The sequence below is a fragment of the Plectropomus leopardus genome, chromosome 6 (assembly GCF_026936395.1).
Source record: "Plectropomus leopardus strain MGB_pleo_1.0 chromosome 6, ASM2693639v1, whole genome shotgun sequence".
NCBI lineage: Eukaryota > Metazoa > Chordata > Actinopteri > Perciformes > Serranidae > Plectropomus > Plectropomus leopardus.
In genome coordinates, this window is record NC_142181.1 from 16,191,799 (window position 1) to 16,212,864 (window position 21,066).

A 21,066-nucleotide genomic window follows, 5' to 3' on the forward strand; every position below is an offset into this window, starting at 1 on the left:
ACATTCTGACATTTCACAATAATAAAATGCTTGTCTTTGTTTATTTTAAATATTTTTATAAAATACTTTTGTATATACTGTGTTTTGGTTTACTTGAGGTGTGGCTAAAATTATAGAGACACTCCACAACATTCAACAAATCCAAAAGCATTCATTATTTTTTTAAAATAAATTTAGTAGATTATTATTTAGTAGATAATCTGATGTTAAAATTGCATGACATGATATTTGTGACAATGACTTAGTCGCAACTCTCCCTTTTACACATAAATATGCTTTTATTTGAAAATGCTTTAAAGTGAGACTTTGTAACTTTTTTTTTATTCATACGAAGGAACAGCTGAATTTAGGAGCAATGAAACAGGAGTTTTCTACTACGTCCTAACTTGGTATGGTATGACCAGAGGGTAGTTTTATCTTTTTTTATGACATACAAACACTGAAACAGTCGACAGTGATATAACCCACATAACATTCATATTACATTGTAGTTTTCCTACAAAAACAACCAGACATTACAGTGTTTGCTATTGATTGTATCTACCCACAACAGTTGAGCAATGGATTTTGCTGGCATAAATATTCAGAACTGCAGTACACTGTAATATTATAACCAGCAGTTCTAATAGTGGCAATTTGTTTATTTATGATGATGATTACATTTGCAAATGATTATTCTGGATGGAGGTCCACGGTTGTCTTTTGTAGTTCAGTAATATTTTATTCCAAGAACCACAAAGTAAGATTTTTTTTCTTATCCGTGGGGGGCATTTTGAGCATGTTTGAACAATTACTGCCGAATGGTAGCCTTCTATAATCATCACAAAGCACTAATTGCTATAAAGAGATTATGTTGAACAATATGTGAATAGAAACAGGTGTGGCTGCAGCTAAATTGGTATGGTATCACCAGTAGCTAGTGTTTGCAAACGTTAGATGATATTTCTGTCTCGGCATTTCATCTCATGTTTGTCACTTGTGGCAACAGTGGCTGATGTTCAGCATACGTGATATAGTCTTGCCTTTAGTGAAATTAACTATTAAGTAACAGAATTACCATATTGTGTCCATGCTTAGAGCTCTGATAAGATAGCCTGTGTGTGTGTGACTGAAAGAAGGAGAGTACGCAATATAAAATTGGTGAACAGGGAAATAGAAGTGCACAAGCACTTAGCATGCAACATCAATTATCTGACTGCAAAGATGTTTAATGTTTTTCTTATTACTATCAAAATCAACTGAATCCTCTCACCTGCAACATACCAACAATCAATTATAGTCAACAGTAAAGATATGAAGCTGTATGTGTGTTCTTGGTGGGGCACTGTGAATAAAAGAGGTGTGTGTAAATGTTTGTTCAACGGTTCATTGATGGGTGGTGGTATTGCACAACCCGGTCGGATGTCTGGTGATGGATGAAGGGAGAAGTGAAAAAGTGAGTGTCCTTTGCTGTCAGTCTTTTTCAGCAACAAAAAGGAAATAATGTTTGTGGTTCTTGTATTTAAATGCAGACAGCACAAGAATCATAAAACTTGTCAGTGTCCTCAAATCAACCTGTTCCTGCAATGAGACAAAGAGGAGCAAAGACTGCAGGGTTTAAGTGCGATTAAAGGGAAAACACTCTAAAATAGTATATACAATTTACTGATTTAATTGTTTTGGGCCATTAAGTCAGTATTATTGTCTTGCTCTCATGTAGATTAACTGTTTAGAACCTGGATCAACGTCAGTTTTGTTGACGTGTTTCACAAGCATTCATAGCACTGGGACCTAAGAAAACTGATTTGATTTCTTTCAAAAACTGTGTGACAAAGGCAATGAGCAGCTTGGCTAGAAATGTCCCACAAATTCCAAAAAATTAGTAAAAGGTGACAAGAAATTGACTTGAAAATTAGCTGCGGGGAGATTAGATTTTATCAGAAAAATAGAAATAATTTGTCCAGTGAACTATATTAGCAATTCTTATAATTTTATCTTTAAAATGACGCTACAGGAAATAAGTTTTGGCTTATTTTCATGCAATTTTCGTATAATGTTTTGCAAAATTCTTGCTAATTTCTGGGCCGTTTCTTGTTAAGTTGCTCATCATCTTCTTTCTGTAGCCTATTTTTGAAGAAATCAAGCAAATTTGTGCAGGTATCAAAGGGTTAAATGGCAGGTGGATCAGTTCACTCATCTGGGCCAAACCCCTTCAGCCACTGTCAAAGCTATCACCTTGTCCCATCCAGGACTCTCCACTGAGGACTCTGAAGACATGTCCATAGGCAGGATATGAGACATTGGGGCTCTCTGCACAGATAGACTCCACCGGCTCTCCTACACAAAGCAAGACACACACGCAGACTTTGTAATAGTTTGGTGTCTTTTTATGGTTATTTTGTGTCTCTGAAGTAATTTTTTCTTTTTTTAATTTTTTTTGCATCACTTAAGAGTCTTATTTGTGTTTTTTGAGATAATTTTGTCTTTATACTTGGTGATTTAGTATCTCTTTGTGGTTGTTTTGCCCTTTTTTTTATAGCTATTTATTGAGTCCTTTGAGTCCCTTTCTTGCCAGTATCTCTTAATTTGTGTTAAATTTTACAGGTGATGTTCAGGCGGTAGATTCTTCCAGAAATATTTGTGCATCCAATTTAAGCCTAAAACTGAGCTTTGATGTGATACATCTTCATTTATGACTCATGCGATGACTACAAAGACTCACACCCCATTTAATAGGGAAGGAGTTCTGTGTCAATGGGTGAGGCTACGACTTATCCATAACTGAATTGTTGTGCTATTACTTTAATAATGCAACACAAATAGGTTCAATTCAGGCAAATGTGACAAATTTCTGCTTATGAACATTGGGTAAATATCTTGGTTTATCTCAGTATAATGCAATGAGTCCTCCTTTTTACCACATTTACCCAGCAAGAGGAAAATGACAATACATTCAGAATAAAAAGGTCACAAAACACCATCTTCCTTTTATAGGAAAATTTTAATAGTTATTCAATGTTCTACATTTTACAGTAAATATACAATTACAAACTTGGCTTAGTTATAGTACTAGATCACTAACTGATCTAAAAAAAAAACCCTCAACAACAAAAAAACATTAAAAAAAAAAGAATAAAAAAATTAAAAACAGATTTACACTTCATATCACAAGCCTGACGCTGGTCCTTCACTCTGGACCAAATAGCTAACATACAGTTCACTTCTCTCAACGCTGAACAGACGTTGGGCTTCAGTTTCAAACACAACCTTACGGTAACAGATATACCATAGCATGTGCAAACTGGGTACCAAACTAAAACTTCCAAAGATGGGGTTGTTCCTAATACTCGATCCAGGGGGGATACAAGTATGCTTTTTTTTTTTGGAAGACAAGGAATTTCCACTTTTTGCATCACATTTAGTGTCAAATTAAACTAAGATATCTGACAAATTGAAATTAAAAAGCTGCAGCAGAACATCAAAGACATTTAAGAGCCTACTATTCACTGTGATAGTAGAGTTTTAATTTATACTCATGAAAAAATAAGACTTAGCAACTGCAAGGCAAAGAAAGAAGAGAGGGGAGAGGGAAAGAGAGGTGTTATGAATGGTTCTGGTCGTATTTTCACTGTCAAAGTGAAGAGGCGCAAGCTTAAAATATACTGGATAAAAACTAAAAAAGCATCCTCGTTAATGATACCCCTTTTCGATGTTTGGAAATGTCACAAAGGACAGAATGATGGAGGAAAACTGAATATGATAAAAGACACATGCTTAAGACAACTTTGCATTCCTCCACTAAAGACAACAAACTGTCCATTTTCAGTTAAGTGCAAATTTAAATAAATGAGAGGCGAGGCATGGAGTGAAATGAGGAAGCTGTTCCACCACTTTGAAAAATGAGCCTGCTCTGTGGGAGTGCACCTCAACTGAGCCTCCACATTAAAACATGAGCACTGGTCCACAGCCCAGGAACAAATCACTGTCTTATTAACTTAAAAATGACAAACTCCCCCAAATACAATCTTATTTGGTGTCAAAAATGTCATTTCTGAAAATGTCTGGAAAAAGTAAATTTAGTGCTTAAAATGTGACCCAATTTTGATCCTTCACTGTAAATGACACCAATAATCATTAAATTTTCATTTTACATCATGCTGATGCCACTTTTGGACTTTGTCACTGGTGACATCTAGTGTTTAAAAAGACTCAGTGATTTCATAAATACAAAAAAAAAAAAAAAGAAAATAGATCATCGCCATTGGTGGCACCAATTTAATGATATAGTTCAACATGACTGCTGCTAAGACGAGGTGGTGAGGCTTGCAAAGGTCAGACTGAAAGCGCACAAAGCCCAAAAATCATGTGAGAGCAGAGGGTTAAAAGTGGACATGAGAGGGAGCAGAATATATGATCTGACATCATTTTGCATCCCTGAATGTGATAAAAAAAAAGAATGTTTGGAGGGATGCTAAATGGCCTCTGAAGTGTAAATAGGATAAACACGGGAGGATATAGTAAGGATGATAAAAGTGAAACAGGCAATAATGCGTCATCGACAATGTGTGGAATAGGACAGCAATAGGAAAACACAGATTCACAGAAAGCTAGACATAACAAGGACTCAAGATTCACCAGTTACTGAGGAGAAGAAACTAATATTTACTTAACAACTGTTGGTGAAATATGGCACAGAACAAAGGGAATGGAGGGTTTTTCATTCATCATTTGATGCATCCTTGCACCAACAGAACGGAAATAGACAGAAAAGCTGGCCCCCAAAAGCACGATGGAGACCTTTTTTTTCGGTCAATGCTATCCATTTCAGTTCTGTTATAAATCCTTCCTAAAGGTCTACAAATTTAGGCAACAATTAAAATGTGAGATTTGGTGACGAGCATTACCACAAGTGTATTGACAGACCTTGTCTTGACTTTTCCCCGTCCTCAGTAACAGATATGTAGAGGACAGAGATGCAGAAGAGGAGGTAAAAATAAAAATATTAAAAGCACAAACAGTAGCTGCCACAATGATGCAACCATGCTTAGCTAGAAATACATTACTGTACCACTTGCTGTTTAAATATACTGCATTTTTTTTTCAAAATTAGAGATCCAATGCTATAGTGAAATACACCTGAATATTATGCATACCCATTATGCTCAATTGACCAGAGGGAAAGAAGAAAAAAAACATGATTTAATTGAGAAATACTGACAGAAGTAGTGGTTGGTTAAATAAATCCTAATGACAAGTAACATTACTGCTGTCGCAAGAAAACCCACTTTCTGTATTCCTCTCAGTTTTACTGACTTAAAATGTACAAGATCCTTTCATGGTGGTAACACTTTATGACTTGAAAACATCCACGTGATGTTTTCTAAATTACAACGGTCGTTTTAAAAATAAGGCTCAAATATCGACGGTTTTCATCCGATAGCGGCTTTATGTAACATTTTCTTGAGAATTAACCTACTAGTGTACAAACATCTGGACTAAGAATACCTCAAACACTCGACCTTATTGTTTTATTTTTAATTACAATATAAATTGCTTCTTCCTGCCTCCAGTACTACAAAGCCTAGGTACCTGTTACTTAGCATTAACTTATAGTCAAGTTTTTTTTCTGTTTTTTTTTTTTTTTTGTCATATGTTGTGCAATATTTCCTCACAAAGTTATTCAATACCCAAATTTTTGATATGTTCTACATCTCTTCTTAGCAGTAATAATTATTGAATGGAGGCTGCATACAGAGCCTGTAATCCATATTTAGAGATTACAACAATAAGCATTAAAAACAAAATCATTTCAAAACGCTGATAAAATAATTACTGTATGTTAACAGTTGGAGGCGTTCCCTCTTTTTTATTGCAATATCAAACCACTTCATCTACATACCCGCGCAGTAAATGCTGTTTGTTATACAAATCTGTACTCTACAGATCCTGAAGTTGTCATTTCAGTCTTTCTCGTGTGTGTGAATCCTGACAAAATGCCACAGGCTTCACCTAAATATGAAACCTCACCACCACTACTCGGTATGTTCATAATGTTTGATTATGATGTGTTATCATAGTGCCTTTGCACCTAAATGCCTTTACATGTATAAGCTTATAAAGGCAACAGAAACTGGCTGTATATGGTCCACGTCTCATTGGCTCAGATATTATCCTCATCTGATGACTATATTCTTAAAATCAAGGTTTATGCTGGATTTTAAAAAAAATGGAGAAATACGTCTGAATGCCGTCAGTTAAAGCAGATATGAGCAGTTACAGAAATTTGCAGTAAAAAAATGAACAAATGGATTAATCTTTTCCTAAAAAATAACAAGTGTAAAAAGGCAACTGGACTGAACCAGTTTGAAACTAAGTCACTGAACGCCTTTTTCCACCTTTTTCTGCACATTATAATGAACCGTTGGGAGCAAGAAATCAGTTTCCTTGACATGAAGTACAAAATGTAACAACATTGATCTTTATTTGAATCATCTGGTATCGATTCATAAAATTCGAGATCAGTCTTTTAATACTTTCCCACAGACGTGTGAAGCTTTAACCCCGTTAGTTTCGCTATTATTACACGGGCTCTAGTCCAAAATATTAAAGACCCTAGTATTGAAAACCTGCTCATTACAGCTTCTTTTATCTGTAACTGTTAGCTTGTTTTATGCTTTGGTGTAAAATAATCTAATCCTGTTCTGTATTTGTACAATTAATAACATTAATTCTCTGAGGATCTCTTTCACATTCAAGCAAAATTGATATTGTAACTGAAATATCCCTTATCAAATCGAAACCTCATTGATCTAAACATAATCGACTCAGGAAGTCAGTGGCAATACCCAATCCAAGAGAGGATAAAGTCTTGCACGTAATAATCTTCTATGCCTTCTTATCATTGATAATTGGAATCCAGAATAGAGGCTGTTCAAGAATCAGAGCAAGTTTGGTGGAAAAAGGGGCATGAGTGTCACTATATCATCACGGCTCTGCATCCTTGCTAAAATGTCTCAATATTTTCTGCTGAAGCCATGGACACTAAAATCTGCATTTTTTGACTACACTGCTCTTGCAATTCAGATGATATTACCCAAAGTTAAACATTTTATTCAACAGCATAACAAATAACCCCTATGACATCGACCAAGTGTTTACACATTACAGCCTTCTGATTGGACACAATTTCTTCCTAAATGTGGTGCTCTACCACACAGAACTGGAATGGATAAGTGAATTGAATGCTATCCATCAGCACATATTGATTTGACTGGTCCATTATTAAATTGTGTACTCAAAAGTGTGGGTTTCTGTTTGTACGGTTACAAAGTCCTCGCCTGGACGCAGAAATGGAGGAGGAGACAACGTACTCGCAGTGAGGACTCAATGTACACATGTAGTGTGAAAATAGCCGAGTGTCTGTGTGGTCTCTTGCAGGTGAGATGTCACAAACTCGAATGTCTTGTACTTTGAAATGACCTGACTGTGAATATGTGATCTCCTCCTCTTTTCTTGTCCTCTGTCCCTGTCTCATCCTGCTCTGCTCTCTTTGCGCCTACACAATCCCTTTAAACTCCTTCTCTGCTGTCTGCCATGCACAACCCTTGAAATCCATGTAGTATGTGAGTGTGTGTGTGTGTGTGTGTGTACATAACTGGAGGTATTGTACAGTAAGTGCCACTAAATGATTATGTATTTTCCAACACATACAGGAGCCCCTGTATGTGTGTGTGTATGTGTGTGTGTGTGTGTGTGTGTGTGTGTGTGTGTGTGTATGTGTGTGTGTGTGTGTGTGAGAAAGTGAACACGACCGCCCATGCTGTTGACATGGTAATTATAAATATCCTTATATTTTTTAAAATGCATTGACCTAAGCTAAGTTTAAGAGTCCAATAGTGTCACAACATACTAGCCTGCATAGTATGTAGCATGAAGTGATGTTTTGTTAGTGTGTGTTATGCTAATGTGGACACAGTGGGACACGCAGCAGGATGTGTAATGGTCAGCAAGTGCTCTGCTCAAAGCGACATAGCACTCAAGTGGAGACGTAACGACGGGGAAAATGGACTGACTACTGCCGGACAGACAGCTACGCACTGGAAGACGGCTGAGATTTAACTGAAAGAGATTTAACTGAAATCGAAATAAAGTGGTTAAAAAGGGCAAAGAGAAAGGAAGAACAAAGGTAAGAAAAAAAAGGCTACAGAAAATAAGTGTTGAGTTTGTTTAAAAGAAAGTAAAAAAATTAAATAACCCGAAAAAAAAAAAAAACCAAAATGCTAATCATGTTAAAACCCTGTGCTGATGTCTAGTTGTTAGAAATTTGGCAGCATAAGTCAATAATTCTTTGTAGTGACTAATCGAGATGATAATGAAGAATAAGTGCCCAATATTTTCCAGCCAACTGAGCAGCAGCAGCAGGAAGGACCACACACACCAGCACAACACAGAAACAGGAGCAACTGACACCTGTGATTGGTCAAGAGTCCTTCTGGAGTTCCGATGACAGACACATCGAGAGAAAATGAGGAGATAAAATTAAAAAAAATAAAACAATAGCCATACAAAATAAAGTAATGACTGGTTGGCAAATGAACAGAGAAACAAAAAAATAAAAAATAAAAGCAGCTTTTTGTAAAAACGTTAGAGAATGTCGCATACTAACAATAACAATAATAGTAAAGTGGCTGTTGCACTTTAGTTTTGTTCTTGCAGACAGGTGCCGAGTTCCCATGGTTACCAGTGGGAGCCCGTGTAAGATTTGAGCAGTTGCATACGATGGTGAACTCCAGATCTGGTGGGAAAGAAGAGCAGAGGTACACATTGGTGATTGATTTGAGGCTGCCTTGGACCTCTGAGGAAAAGAGGGGAGAAGAAATGTGAGGCAGCGCAGTTTGTTCAAGTCTGAGAGAGACAACAGAGGGACAAAAAAGCAAAGAAAAGGAAGAGAGGAGGAGGGGGGGGTGGAGGAGACAGATGGAAGAGAGAAAATTGTGGTGGTGAGGAACAACTGAAAGAGGAAAGAGCGAACAGCAGGTGGGCAGACACTCACATGATGGGTGGGCTCTACCAGTGAGGCGGTACGTAGCTGTACCCAGGTGTCCCTTGGGGCCTGTAGGTTGGCACAGTAACTGGGTGTCCTCCAATCTGGGGGTGCTGAGGCGTTGTCAGCAGGGTCCCTAAATGGTAAGTTAACAACACCATTAATGAGCTTTAGCCAGTTACAGATCCTTCTGCTGAACAGCTGTGAAGGCTCAATTTGTTGAGTTGTGATAATTGAGTTTCCTGTGATATTATCATGTAAATGTTAAGGATTTTTCTTTTTTTAAATCAGTTAATGACAGAAAACACACAGTCAACATGACAGCTGCTTTTTAAATATAAAATTGACCCTTAAGGAAGCCAACTAAATCACTGAATCATTTTTAGAGAGAGATTTTAAAATAGGGCTGCCACTAACAGTCACTTTCACTGACTAATCTCACAACTATCTTAAAAAATTGGATTTTGGGGGCGCCGGTGGCTCAGTGTCCTCGCTACAGCGGCCGCAGGTTTGAGTCCAGCCTCGGCTCTTTGCTGCATGTCTCCCCCTCTCTCTTTACCCCTTTCACACTCACACTGTCCTGTCGATTTAAGGCAATAAAAATCCAAAAAAATTGGATTTTGGTCAATGTAATTTCAACAAATGGCAAAAACTGCCCTTCACAATTTGCCAGATTTCGTGATGACGGCTTAAAATGTCTAATTTTGTCTAAACAACAGTCCAAAACATATTCATTATCACAGAAGATGAAGACAACCAGCAAAGCGTCACATTAGAGATGCTTTAATATGAGGGAGAAAAAAAAAAGAATATCAATGATCAAGAAAGTTGCCAGTAGATTTTCTGAACACGAATCAATTGTCTAATTTATACCCTGCTGTTTCATACAAAAAGACTGTCTCCAGCATTAATGTAGGAATTCAATTCACAGATTACAGTCAAGGGAGAGCACAGAAAAGTCAATAAACAAATATAAACAAACATAAAAAAAAAACGAATAAGCAAATTTTGGAGTCAGTGATTCTGGTCTTACCTGCACTCATGGCCATGGTTGTCCCAGCTACCATCCCCATGGCAGCCATGCCGTTGTTGCGAGGAGCAGGTACAGGGACGGGGGCAGGGTAGAGGGCTGTGGAGGGGATGCTGTTAGGCTGCACCACGGTGGTGTGATGGATCACATGTGGCTGAGCCGCATACACCGGCTGGGTATAGTACGCTCCCTGTCAGGATGGACACAGGACATGATTTTTGAGACTGAGGGTGTGCGCTCATGTATGAGCTCGTAATAACATTTAAATGTTTATCATAATTAAAGGCAGTCTAAGAAGAAGGTATGAGTCATTTCCCACTGCAAAGAAAAACAGAGAACACTCATGGACGTCATGACTTTCTTGCATTTTCCATTTCTTCTTGTTTCTGCACTTTTCAAACATCCATTTAATCATTAAAAAGAACAAACTGCACAAGAACAAATTGATGGCTCTGTTGTTGACTGTGTTTTTTTATCTGTTGTCAGTGTAATTTGCTAAATCACCAGGGTTTCTCTGTGGAAACGCAAACAAAATTGACTTTTAAATCTCAGTTTTGTTTGGGATTTTAGTCCCTGGAGCTTATTGAGACAACCAGACTGATTCTTTGGTAAAAATCAATTTACCATTTCCACAAACGACACAAACACATCACTTAAATTAAAAGATTTCCACATAAAACCAGTTACATTGCAAATATCCCCACTGTAGGACTAAAAAAGGATTATCTTATTTTAAGAAAATACTACTAGACAGTGCTTTGTTTTTTTAATTGATCACGCTCACAAAAAAGTTTAAAGCCTAAAGTCATATGGTGTTACATTTAATTGTTTCACCAATTTTGTTATATGTTGTAAATTGTAATCAAATTATAAGATACAATGTGAGCATATTTACTGAAATGACTGAATTAAATGGTGCCGCCAATTAAACAGGTGCGACCGGACAAATCCGATCAGCATTTCTCAGTAGTAGACTGCAGATTGTTGCCATGGTGATGTTTGAATGTAATTGTAATAATGTAAATATGCTTACCTGTGCATATATGTTCTGCTGAGGGTAGGCACTGCGGATGGGGTACATGGCTGTTGGGTATGGGGTGGGGGTCGGAGTGTAGGGCGGGGGCGCTCCATTTGACTGAGTGGGGGGCACTTTGTATGGGGTGCCTGCTGAAGTATATCCTAAAAACAGTCAAAGACAAAAAGAGGAGAAAGGAAAGTGGGTTTAGAAATACATTACACTAGGGGAACCCGCTTTATTCATAATTTTCTCATAATTAAGAGTCTGGTGTTAGTTTTCTGTGGGTTCGTCACTACATTCGACCCCTCTCACATAAAAGTAGTTCTATGATCTATTGTTGATAAAAAAAATTGCTTTTAGCAGCTTTGAGTGTTACCACCATTCCTCTACTCCTTTCAGAATAAAGTCACCACAGCGCTGTGATCACAGAACTCAGTCCACACTGTCTTAAATTTCTTTTCTCGTCTTGATGTAATAAAATCAAAAATGTTTCATATTATCAAGTTTGGAGTCTTGGCTCATGCAAATATTAAAGTTCAATGATGTTTACATTGTGTGACGTGGGTAGCTTTTCTCTTTGAGTTTGGGAGGTGTGGGTGAAGAAGACAATTAAAAGTTGCTTTCAAACTTGAATTCAGGTGTATTCAATCTTCTTTAAAAAGGTCAACTTATTTCTTTGAGACAAAAGTTACACAAAACAAAAATGGGTATGTAAATCAAAATTCTGGTTTACTGTCTTCTGGGTAACATAACTAAAGTCTCTGATTGTCTCATAATTGTCTCCTTCCGCTCATTCACAAGGGCAATCAGCTGATTTGACTCAGCTGGGCAGCAATAAGTGTCCTAGCTGCCTGCGTGCTGGCTGATTGTGAGTCTTGTAGTCAATTACTGGATGTCAGGTTGGTTTGTAGTTCTTGCTGCAACCACCAGGAGGGAAAGTATCTCCCCCTCAATGACTCTACCTCTCATGACATCACAATTGTCAACAACCAAAAGTTGTGCTCTCTCGAGCACCAAACAAGACGCAGCAAACCAGGTAGACATTAAGCATGAAGGGGACTCCTGGGAGAAGCAGGAACTTGAACTGCTATTGTTCTCTCATACTGTGGAAAAGGCGAAGAAACTGGTGAAGTCGTGAAGCTAACAAGAGTCTGTGTTTGTTTATTGTATCTACCAACTAGCACTAATTTTAGAGAGAAATCTTCATTTTTGAAATGGTTTGCCTCTCATTCCCACAGTCTCCTCCAACTTAAATTGCATAGCTAGTTGAGACAATCAAGATCACAAATATAAAGTTTGCACATAAATACAACTCATCTTAATAGATCTGATCAATGCAAAATTGACAAGAATACTGTTGACATGATACCTTTTAACGTAGGTTTCCAGAGGTATGTGTTTTTACAGACATGTAAGAAATTGTTAAGTTAATATTTCTTAAAAGGAGTTTGGTGGAATATTTTTCCAGGAGAGGGATCAGAAATATTCTCGAAAGGAATCTAGCTGTAGTCTTGCAAATGGTGACCCTGCAAGATCCTCGGTCTTTGCAAACTCTTACAGTTTGCGACTAAAAATGTTTACATTGTCTAGATCTGAGAGGGTGTCAGACTTTAGTCTTTAAAAAGTATTTTCAAAGACTTTCAGTGTATGGTAAAAGGAAGATGTGAGCCAGCAATACTGTGTTTTATATGAATAATTCTACTCTTATAAAAATGTCTCAACATCATCAGGGTTAGATGGGGGGCAGTAAAAATCAAACTAGTATAATACTTGATCATACCAGTGTGTCTCAAAAACATTTAAACCCCTCCTTTAATTATTTGTTTTAACATTTAAATGTAGTAGATTGAGCTGAAACCATTTTGATAATTCATGGTTTAAGGAATCTTTTAAGCAACATTTGGAAGTTCCTTCTTCTCAAATAGAATTGGCTGCTATTGTGTGTCTTACATGACAGCAAAATTGAATATGGGGCTTTGGACTGTTGCTGCTCAGACATTTGATAATGTTATCTTAACCTCTAGAATATTTTTATTTGACAATTAAATGCATTTTCACTGTTTTCTGATGTATTTTATATCAAAATACAGTAATAATTAGTTGCAGCCTTATTCAAATGTTCTCTCTTCTGCATTTCCTACAAAATCCACCAGATGGGGGACTGGTGCAGTCTTTAATGGGACTGGAGTCTCAAAACAACACAGCCAAGAGTTTGTGTATCTCAAAAAGCCTCATTTAACCAGTCTCAACCTGATCTTTGAAGACAGCATTTCTGTATTGTTTACGGCTAAAGCGATCGCTTCTGTAGTCCACGTAAATGGAGTTCATATAAACCTTTTTATGAAGCATATACATTGAAACAAACAAAAAACTTTAGTTGCACATGTGATTCAGGTGTAGCCACCATTTAACTGATGCTACATGAAAAGGATGAAAAGCACAAGGTGCAGTGTAGGAGAGTGAAGGCATGTGGTGCAGCCTGCTACATCAGTGTCTGCTGTTAACTGGGCTCTCTGCTCTGTGGGGTGCAGTAACTCTGAGCCGCCACTCGGAGGAGCCTGAAGGTCAAACATGCTACTAGCTAGTTGCTGCTGCGGAGCTTATGAAAGCGCTTCTCTCACACAAGGACAAGGGAACAAAGAGATGCTAGAGCTGCCGTGTGTGTGTCTAAAAAGTGTGTGTGCATACTCTCACACACATGCATGCAAGGCATTAGAGGACAATGGAGTGTGACAATTACACAAAAGCCCTGCTGATAGAAAACTGTTTGTCTATTCAATGGTCTTGGGAAATAATGACATTGACCAAGACACATTTCTAATTGGAGCAGAGCTGGCTTGTCTGAAAGGTTGATATTTGTCTGGGGCACAAAATCCAAAGAGTCTAATTTCACCATACATTAAGCACTGCAGAATGCAAAGAAAGAAGTGTGCAATTAAACATCACCACTGCTGATTTAAACAACAGCTTCAGTAATTAAATTCTTTTGTTGAAATACAACTGAATGAGCTTTGCCAAAGCATACCTGATATTTTGTTTGACTTCCAAAAGATAAAACCAAACTGGGGGAGGGGACGAGAGGAGAGGGGCTTCAAAAGCAGCAGAGATGAAATCTACAAACCCATCCTGCCTGTGTAAGATGCTTAAAATTCAGGAGAGTGAGAAACAATTCAGGTAGCTAGTTATTTGTCTCCCCGTTGAGAATTTTTTTTTTTTATCTTTTATTGATTTACAGTAATTGACACCTGCAAATATGTTTTTATTCCAGTGACAACCTGCTTAAAGCTCTCCATCTCTCATATTATCTGTTCTTTTAAGGACTTTGTTATTTTTGTTATTGGCCCCAATTTATACCCAAGCTTGATCTTTAAACAGCTCCATCATATTCAACCCAGTTTGGGTTTCCAGGCTAAAAGGTTAAGACCCTGCCACACTTAACTATCTATATCTATACAGACACACCATATCTGGAAAGTACTCAGACAACTGTTATTCCCATCTGCTACAGGGACCAGACACTGAGCCCCAGCAGAGCACGTATCTGCTGCTTTAAGGCCACTGGCAGCTGTTACTGGCTAGCTTCCCACTCCTTCACCATCAATGCCCTTTAGGCTGAGATCACCACTTAATCCATACTGCCTTCACATTACTGCAACCTCCGTGGAGCTCTACACAACCTTGTTTGCTTAAAATATTCTGCGATGACATACATTTTGACAAGCGAGTGACTGTGGTACTGCATCAATTTTTGATTCACAACAAAATGTTAATCACAAAAACTCAGACAATTACACACTGATTTGGCAGCTGAGAGCATCACAATACAACATGATCTCAGAAAAGAACACTCTGAGCCTGTGGAACAGCGACGCAGTGTCTGTTTTTAAAAGCTGGTTTAGGTGAAAGAAGATACGGCCCTGGGGTGTGTGATATGATAGTGGCATCAATGGTAAAACTTTTAGAATTTCTGTTTGGAGATTAGGAGGTAATCATATGAGCATGATGGTACACATAATATCAGTGTTACCTATTGGCATAACAGTATTGGTTTTTTTTTCCTTTTATGTCTATCCTAAATAATTTTTATTCTTGCATACCTGTATGGTCTGTTGTTTAAGTGTATATGTGATAACTGTGTTGGATATTTGATTCCCTCTAATAAAAGGGTTGGGGGGGGGGTTGCTTATGCACTTTCGGTTGCTTATGCATAATCACCATATAATTTAAGTGCAGCTCTGTAGAGCAGCAGCAGTAATAGATCCTCTGACTTCAAATTAAAATTACACCAATGTATATATGTAGTGTAATTTTTTTTTTAACACATTAAGTGTTTTCCAGCCTTAACTTAAACACTGACTAATTAACAATTCTTACAAAAAGGTTTAAAGGACAACTAAAAACTAGTTGCTGGACAGAATAACATGTCAAAGACAAAACTTATTGTTCCTATGAATATATATTTAAATCATTTAGTTCAATTCTCAACAGGAGCTACACAGTAATGCTCTTGGCTCTTTGGCTCTGCCTGCACATTTGTTTACTCTGTATAATTCTTTCCTTGTATTTCTACTCGTTTCAGTTTTGCTTTGTAGTTTTTACACTTTTGCATTTTGTATTGTGCAAATCAAGAAACAAATATCCCTCATATCTACTCAACAAAAGGCAGGCATACAGGAATACAACACATATAATTCCCGTTTATTAGATAAAAACGTGATAATGATGTGAAATCATATGCATGTATCAGTGTGTCTGTGTGGCATCCTTTACATAAAACTTCAATGGACCCGCACACTCACTGCTATCTTTGTGGTGTGTTTATCTGAAACATCCCACTAATTAACTCCAAAAGTAATTTAGGTGGACTGCCAGCAATTTCCCCAGCGATATTAACAAACAGAAACAAAGTCATGAAATGATGTGTGTGCTTGTGAGTGTAAGGGCTCACCTGGTGGATACCCAGGACTGCCTGTTTGATAGAGATTGGGCGTATAGGTGGGAGCTGTAGCAGGATACCCTCCTGGATACCCTGCAAGATATCACAGACAAGAAAGGAAATATCAAAAACCGTAGCTTAACCAACAGAGAGGGCCACAGATGCACACAACAAAGACACACTCTCTCTCTCTCACACACACACACACACACACACACACACACACACACACACACACACACACACACACACACACACACACACACACACACACACACACACACACACACACACACACACACACACACACACACACACACACACACACACACAGGTAGGGCAGTATGTGGTTTGGAGCAGGATGTGCACAGATGGTGCTCATTAAAAAAAATGTCTGCACCAATCACACAGTCGACTGAATGCATCTTAGATACAGACGAGACACACCTGCCAATATGGTGTAGGTGGAGATAAATTCAGAAACACATTAGCAATGCACGTGCAAAGGGGAGCGCGCACACACCACACACACTCTCTCTCGTGCATCATCAATTACACGTCGCGCAAACAAAGCAGATTTTGACCTGAGAAAAAGCTTTCACTGATAAAAAGGTGTGAGTTTGACAGACGGAGACAAAGAGGGAGGGAGGGAGAGAGAGAGAGGATGAAAGCAGGAGAGTTAAGAGACGATATGTACGTGAGTGAAGCCCTGCTTGCTGCTTGCTATTATTGGCAGTCAATCTCATAGACTATCTGTTCTGTAGCCTTGAGCCTTTGCTATATCTAGTTCTGGCTGCTGTCTGCTGTTGTAGTTTGAGCCACAGTCAAATTAACAGGTTCATTAGATATCTGCATTAATCTACACTGCAGCAGCAGCAACGGTTGTGATGATAAACTAATCTGTGCTCAGTTAATTTTATTAAGATTGCACAGGAACATTTGACCGTACAATAAATCTAAAAAATTCTTTTTGAAAAGACAAAAAAATAAAAAAATACAGGTATAGCAATTCACAAATTCACAAAGAAGTTACATTTTATGTGTTATTAGAAATATTCAATATGTTTTCAATGCAAAACAAAAACAATTAAAAATGCATTTTATTTAAAATTTTAATTCAACAGAAAACTTCATAAAAGCATTATTAGTGCTGAATCCATTAGCTGATTGAATGGTTAGTCAACAAACAGAAAATTAGTTATTAATCAAATCATAGTTTCCAAACATCCATTAATTACAGCTTCCCAAACTTGAGCTTTTGTTGCTTTACTGTTTTATGGAATTTTAATTTGAACCTCTTCAGTGTTTTGCACTGCTGGCTGGACAAAACTCACAATTTTAACTCACGTTGGACTCACACACTGTGATGAGCATTTTTATAGATTGTATAAATTAAAACAAATATGTTTATTCTGATAGATTATTCAAAACAGTAGATGATTTGATCATGACACAAATCAGTTGCAGCACTGAGCATAATATTTTCGATTTCTGAATGAGACGGCAGAGTCTTTGACATGTAGTCTGACTCATTTAGAGTTGTTTCTTAATGAGGAAAATAACACAAAATTATCATCTTAGCTCAGCAGCTGCAGCACGGTTCAGTAGATTTAACAAAATGTCTGCTGACTTGCTCAATTCATTGTATGCACTGATTCAAAGCCTTGAATTAACTGATACAATAACACACCAGATGTTACGTCCCTACAGAGCACTGAACTTGTATGTTAAAAAGGTGTATTAGTTTGATACTAATGAGCTACAGGAAGGATAATTATGACTACTGCTTTTTACAAGCATAAACATTTTTTGTTTGCTGACTGATGAACAGAAATGTAAATACTTAACAACATAAATTAAATCACTCAAAACACCCCTTCCTCACATTAGAAATCAAATCTGTTTACATCAGACATTTCAAGTTGACCTGGGTAATATTTAAAATCTTCAGAGCGTACTTCTCCATGAACCAGTTTACAAAACAACCTGATAATTTAAAAATCAAGATTGAGACCAACTTAAAGACTAAAATATATAGAGAAACCATGTAACAGAAGCATATCCGTGCAGATAATTTTGTTAATAAAACTGCGAATGAATTTGTTCAAATACAAATTTAAAATAACAACCAATAATGTTTGGTTTGGTTTGTTCTATTATTGTATTATTGATGTCTGCTGGTCACAGTGAGCGTGCAGTTAAGATACACAGAGGCGCATTTTCCTATGTTCACAAGAGGTTGTTTATGATCAGTCAGGTTTGATCTTTGGAAAAATCAACTTTCATGGACCGTTTTATCACTTCCGTATGTCTGTGGTGAGTGTTTTTACAAACACTGGATACACATGAGATGGACTGCTTACCAATTGAAGCCCATGTGGGAAAAAAATTAAGTCTCTGCCAGGAAATAATCCCTGAAAAACATGCTGCTCCTCAGACTTTGTCACATGTGTGTCTTCTAGTTCACATGCAAAGGTAAACCAAACAGTGAGAGAAAAGCACATAACTGTAAACAACACTAGTTCTCTCATTTTCGGCATAACATCTAATTTTTAAATCTGTTTGCAACATGATGGATACATGATCAAAACTTTCATCTCTCCTGCAGTCACATCTGACCTACGGTTAAAACTATGCACTGTGTTTTGGAAAATAAAACTCCTTTGGTGTATTGAAAAAGATGGAGTGAAGGAAAGTAAAACGACATCATGGAGCAGCCAGTATTATCCCAGCTTCATGCTACTGCATCACATTAAAAAAATGTCACAAGAAATGAAAAAAGAAAACTTTCTGCTTGAGGCATATTAAAGTCTGGTGAAACAAATCTGACCAGGTGACTTGGATGACAAAATGTGGAGCTGCTCTGCAGAGTTTTTGCTTCTCTGACTTGGTCTCAAAAACATGTCTTGCCAGGCTTTTAACTTGAAAAAGGTGAGCTGTTTATCTTTTTCATTACATTTTTTCTTCTGCTAAAACCTACACAAAGGTTCATATGTGTAGCGCTGTATGACACCACAAGAGACTAACGAGCTTTTTGTCCAAGCTCATGTGCTTTCTGTCTGTTTTTAAAGGAGATTCTTTTATATTATTTTTCTATTGTCTTGGTACATCTCAACAAGTCCTTTACCTACTCTGCACTGAAAGCTTGTGCTTGTATGAAATTAAAGGCCCCACGATGTGGATCTTTAGGTCATGATCCAGGTTCACATTGCTGCTCTGCAAAGACTGCTGACTCTGTTTCCCCCTGCCTCTTCAATCTGAGATTATTGACATCCCGAACTTCAGTCAACACTTTGTGACTCTCATCTCCTACCTTCCTTTACCCTTATCTAACACTTTCCATGCTGCATCAACCCCCACTTGTACTAAAAATGCCAGAAACATTTTTTACTAGTTTGTATTTTATCACTTTCTTATAGTACACAAGCTCTCTGGATACTACATTATTGCTTATATATTGCAATTGAGTCCCAAATCTCCACCATTAAATGTTTATTGAAAATTTTTTGTGACCTGTTTCTGCAAACTGCCTTGTCTATTGCAATATGATTATTAGATGTAAATTCTTTGTTCAGATGCTCACCAAGGACACCTTGGCCAGGTCACTCTTGTAAAAGGGATTTTAAATCTCAATGAGTCTTTTACCTGGTTAAATAAAGGAGATATATACATATATATATATATATATATATATATATATATATATATATATATATATATATATACACAGATTTATTTTTTTTCTTTCTCCAAAACCCATTTTATAGACTGTGGAAAAGCATACATGTAGTCCAAGGTCTTAACGTAATATCTGGTGGTGATGGTGCCATCAATTTTAAGATATAGTGCTAGCACATATGCTAAAAGTGCAGGAGAATAATATGTATTTATAACCCTAATTTGTAAGCAGCATTATAGTTTTACTGTACAGTCTAATGCTGCAGCACTTCTCTAGCAGTTTGTGTTATAGTGTAGAATAGTTCATTTATACATGAAAAAACATTTTCCATTTTTTGAAAAGAGAATTTAGCTTGACTAATTCTAGCCTACTCATTAAAAAAAGGGGGGGGGGGTGTTAGGACACACCAACAGTATTAAAGAAAGAAAGGACAGCTCAGCCGAGGAGGACACCATTAACGTTTAGGTCTAATCTATCACGAGTGTCTCGTCCATAAGTACATGAATGCTTCCTTCTGTGTAGTGCTACAGCTGGCAGCTGTAGTTAGGTAGAAAGAAAATAGTTCCTACATGTAACTACGCACAACAAGGTCTGTAGATTATCTTGAGTAACCACTTCATAATTTCTAGAAAATTTTCCTTTTCTTTCTTTTTTTTGGGTGCTTTGAGCACCACAAGCTAAGTGCCATGTATTTCCATTATACCGGAGAGAAGGCAGGCATCTCTATGTCTGATATCTGATAATTGGCATTACAGGTAAGAGGAAAAATATGCATTTTGGATTTTGGGGTAAACTGTCCCTTTAAAAACTCTAGGTAGAATCAAGAGGCCATAACTTTCAAGGAACTTGTTCACTGACTCAAAATTCAGCGTGTCACTGGCAGATATCCTTAAAAGCATGTTTATTATGGCATTGAGGATGATAAATGTGTGTGTATGTGTTAAGTCTCACCTGTGAAGGCCATGTTCTTAGGGTTTCCATATGGGGTGCCAGGCTGAACAGGGCTGTAGACTGGATTCATAGCTGAAGATAACCTGTTCTTACTGAGAAAGAGAGAAAAAGACAGTGTGGCAGAGAGGGCAGGGGGGATAAGAGAAGACAGAAGAAAAACAGAGGAGAGAGAGGTAAGCCGTGTAAATTGGAAAGAAAATTGTTACGATTACCAAGCATACGCACACACTCATCACGCACATAAATCCCAAACTCAGATTCTTAAGGCGACATCCAGCTGAAGGATTTTGCCAGCATGCAAAAAAAAAAATCAATCCCTGTGAATCCTCACCCTCAAGTAGGCTCAACGTAAGTACGTATTTAAAAACACACACTTTTGGAATAAATAAGGTACTGACGAAAAAGCACAAGTACGCATGGGTCCACTGAA

General features: G+C 37.4%; 1 protein-coding gene across 2 annotated transcripts in view; it reads right to left on the bottom strand.

The window, feature by feature from the left end:
• Positions 1-2,961: 2,961 nt before the first annotated feature.
• fam168a (family with sequence similarity 168 member A) overlaps positions 2,962-21,066 on the bottom strand; it is a 32,918-nt gene continuing 14,813 nt past the window's right edge. For both annotated transcript variants that reach the window (XM_042486429.2, XM_042486428.2), the window contains 6 exons: positions 20,637-20,728; positions 16,019-16,099; positions 11,086-11,231; positions 10,056-10,242; positions 9,032-9,158; positions 2,962-8,773 (listed from right to left, as the gene is read on the bottom strand). In XM_042486429.2, the coding sequence (XP_042342363.1) occupies positions 9,046-9,158; positions 10,056-10,242; positions 11,086-11,231; positions 16,019-16,099; positions 20,637-20,706 (597 nt within the window). In that variant the 5' untranslated portion in view covers positions 20,707-20,728 and the 3' untranslated portion in view covers positions 2,962-8,773; positions 9,032-9,045. The remainder of the gene's footprint in view (positions 8,774-9,031; positions 9,159-10,055; positions 10,243-11,085; positions 11,232-16,018; positions 16,100-20,636; positions 20,729-21,066) is intronic.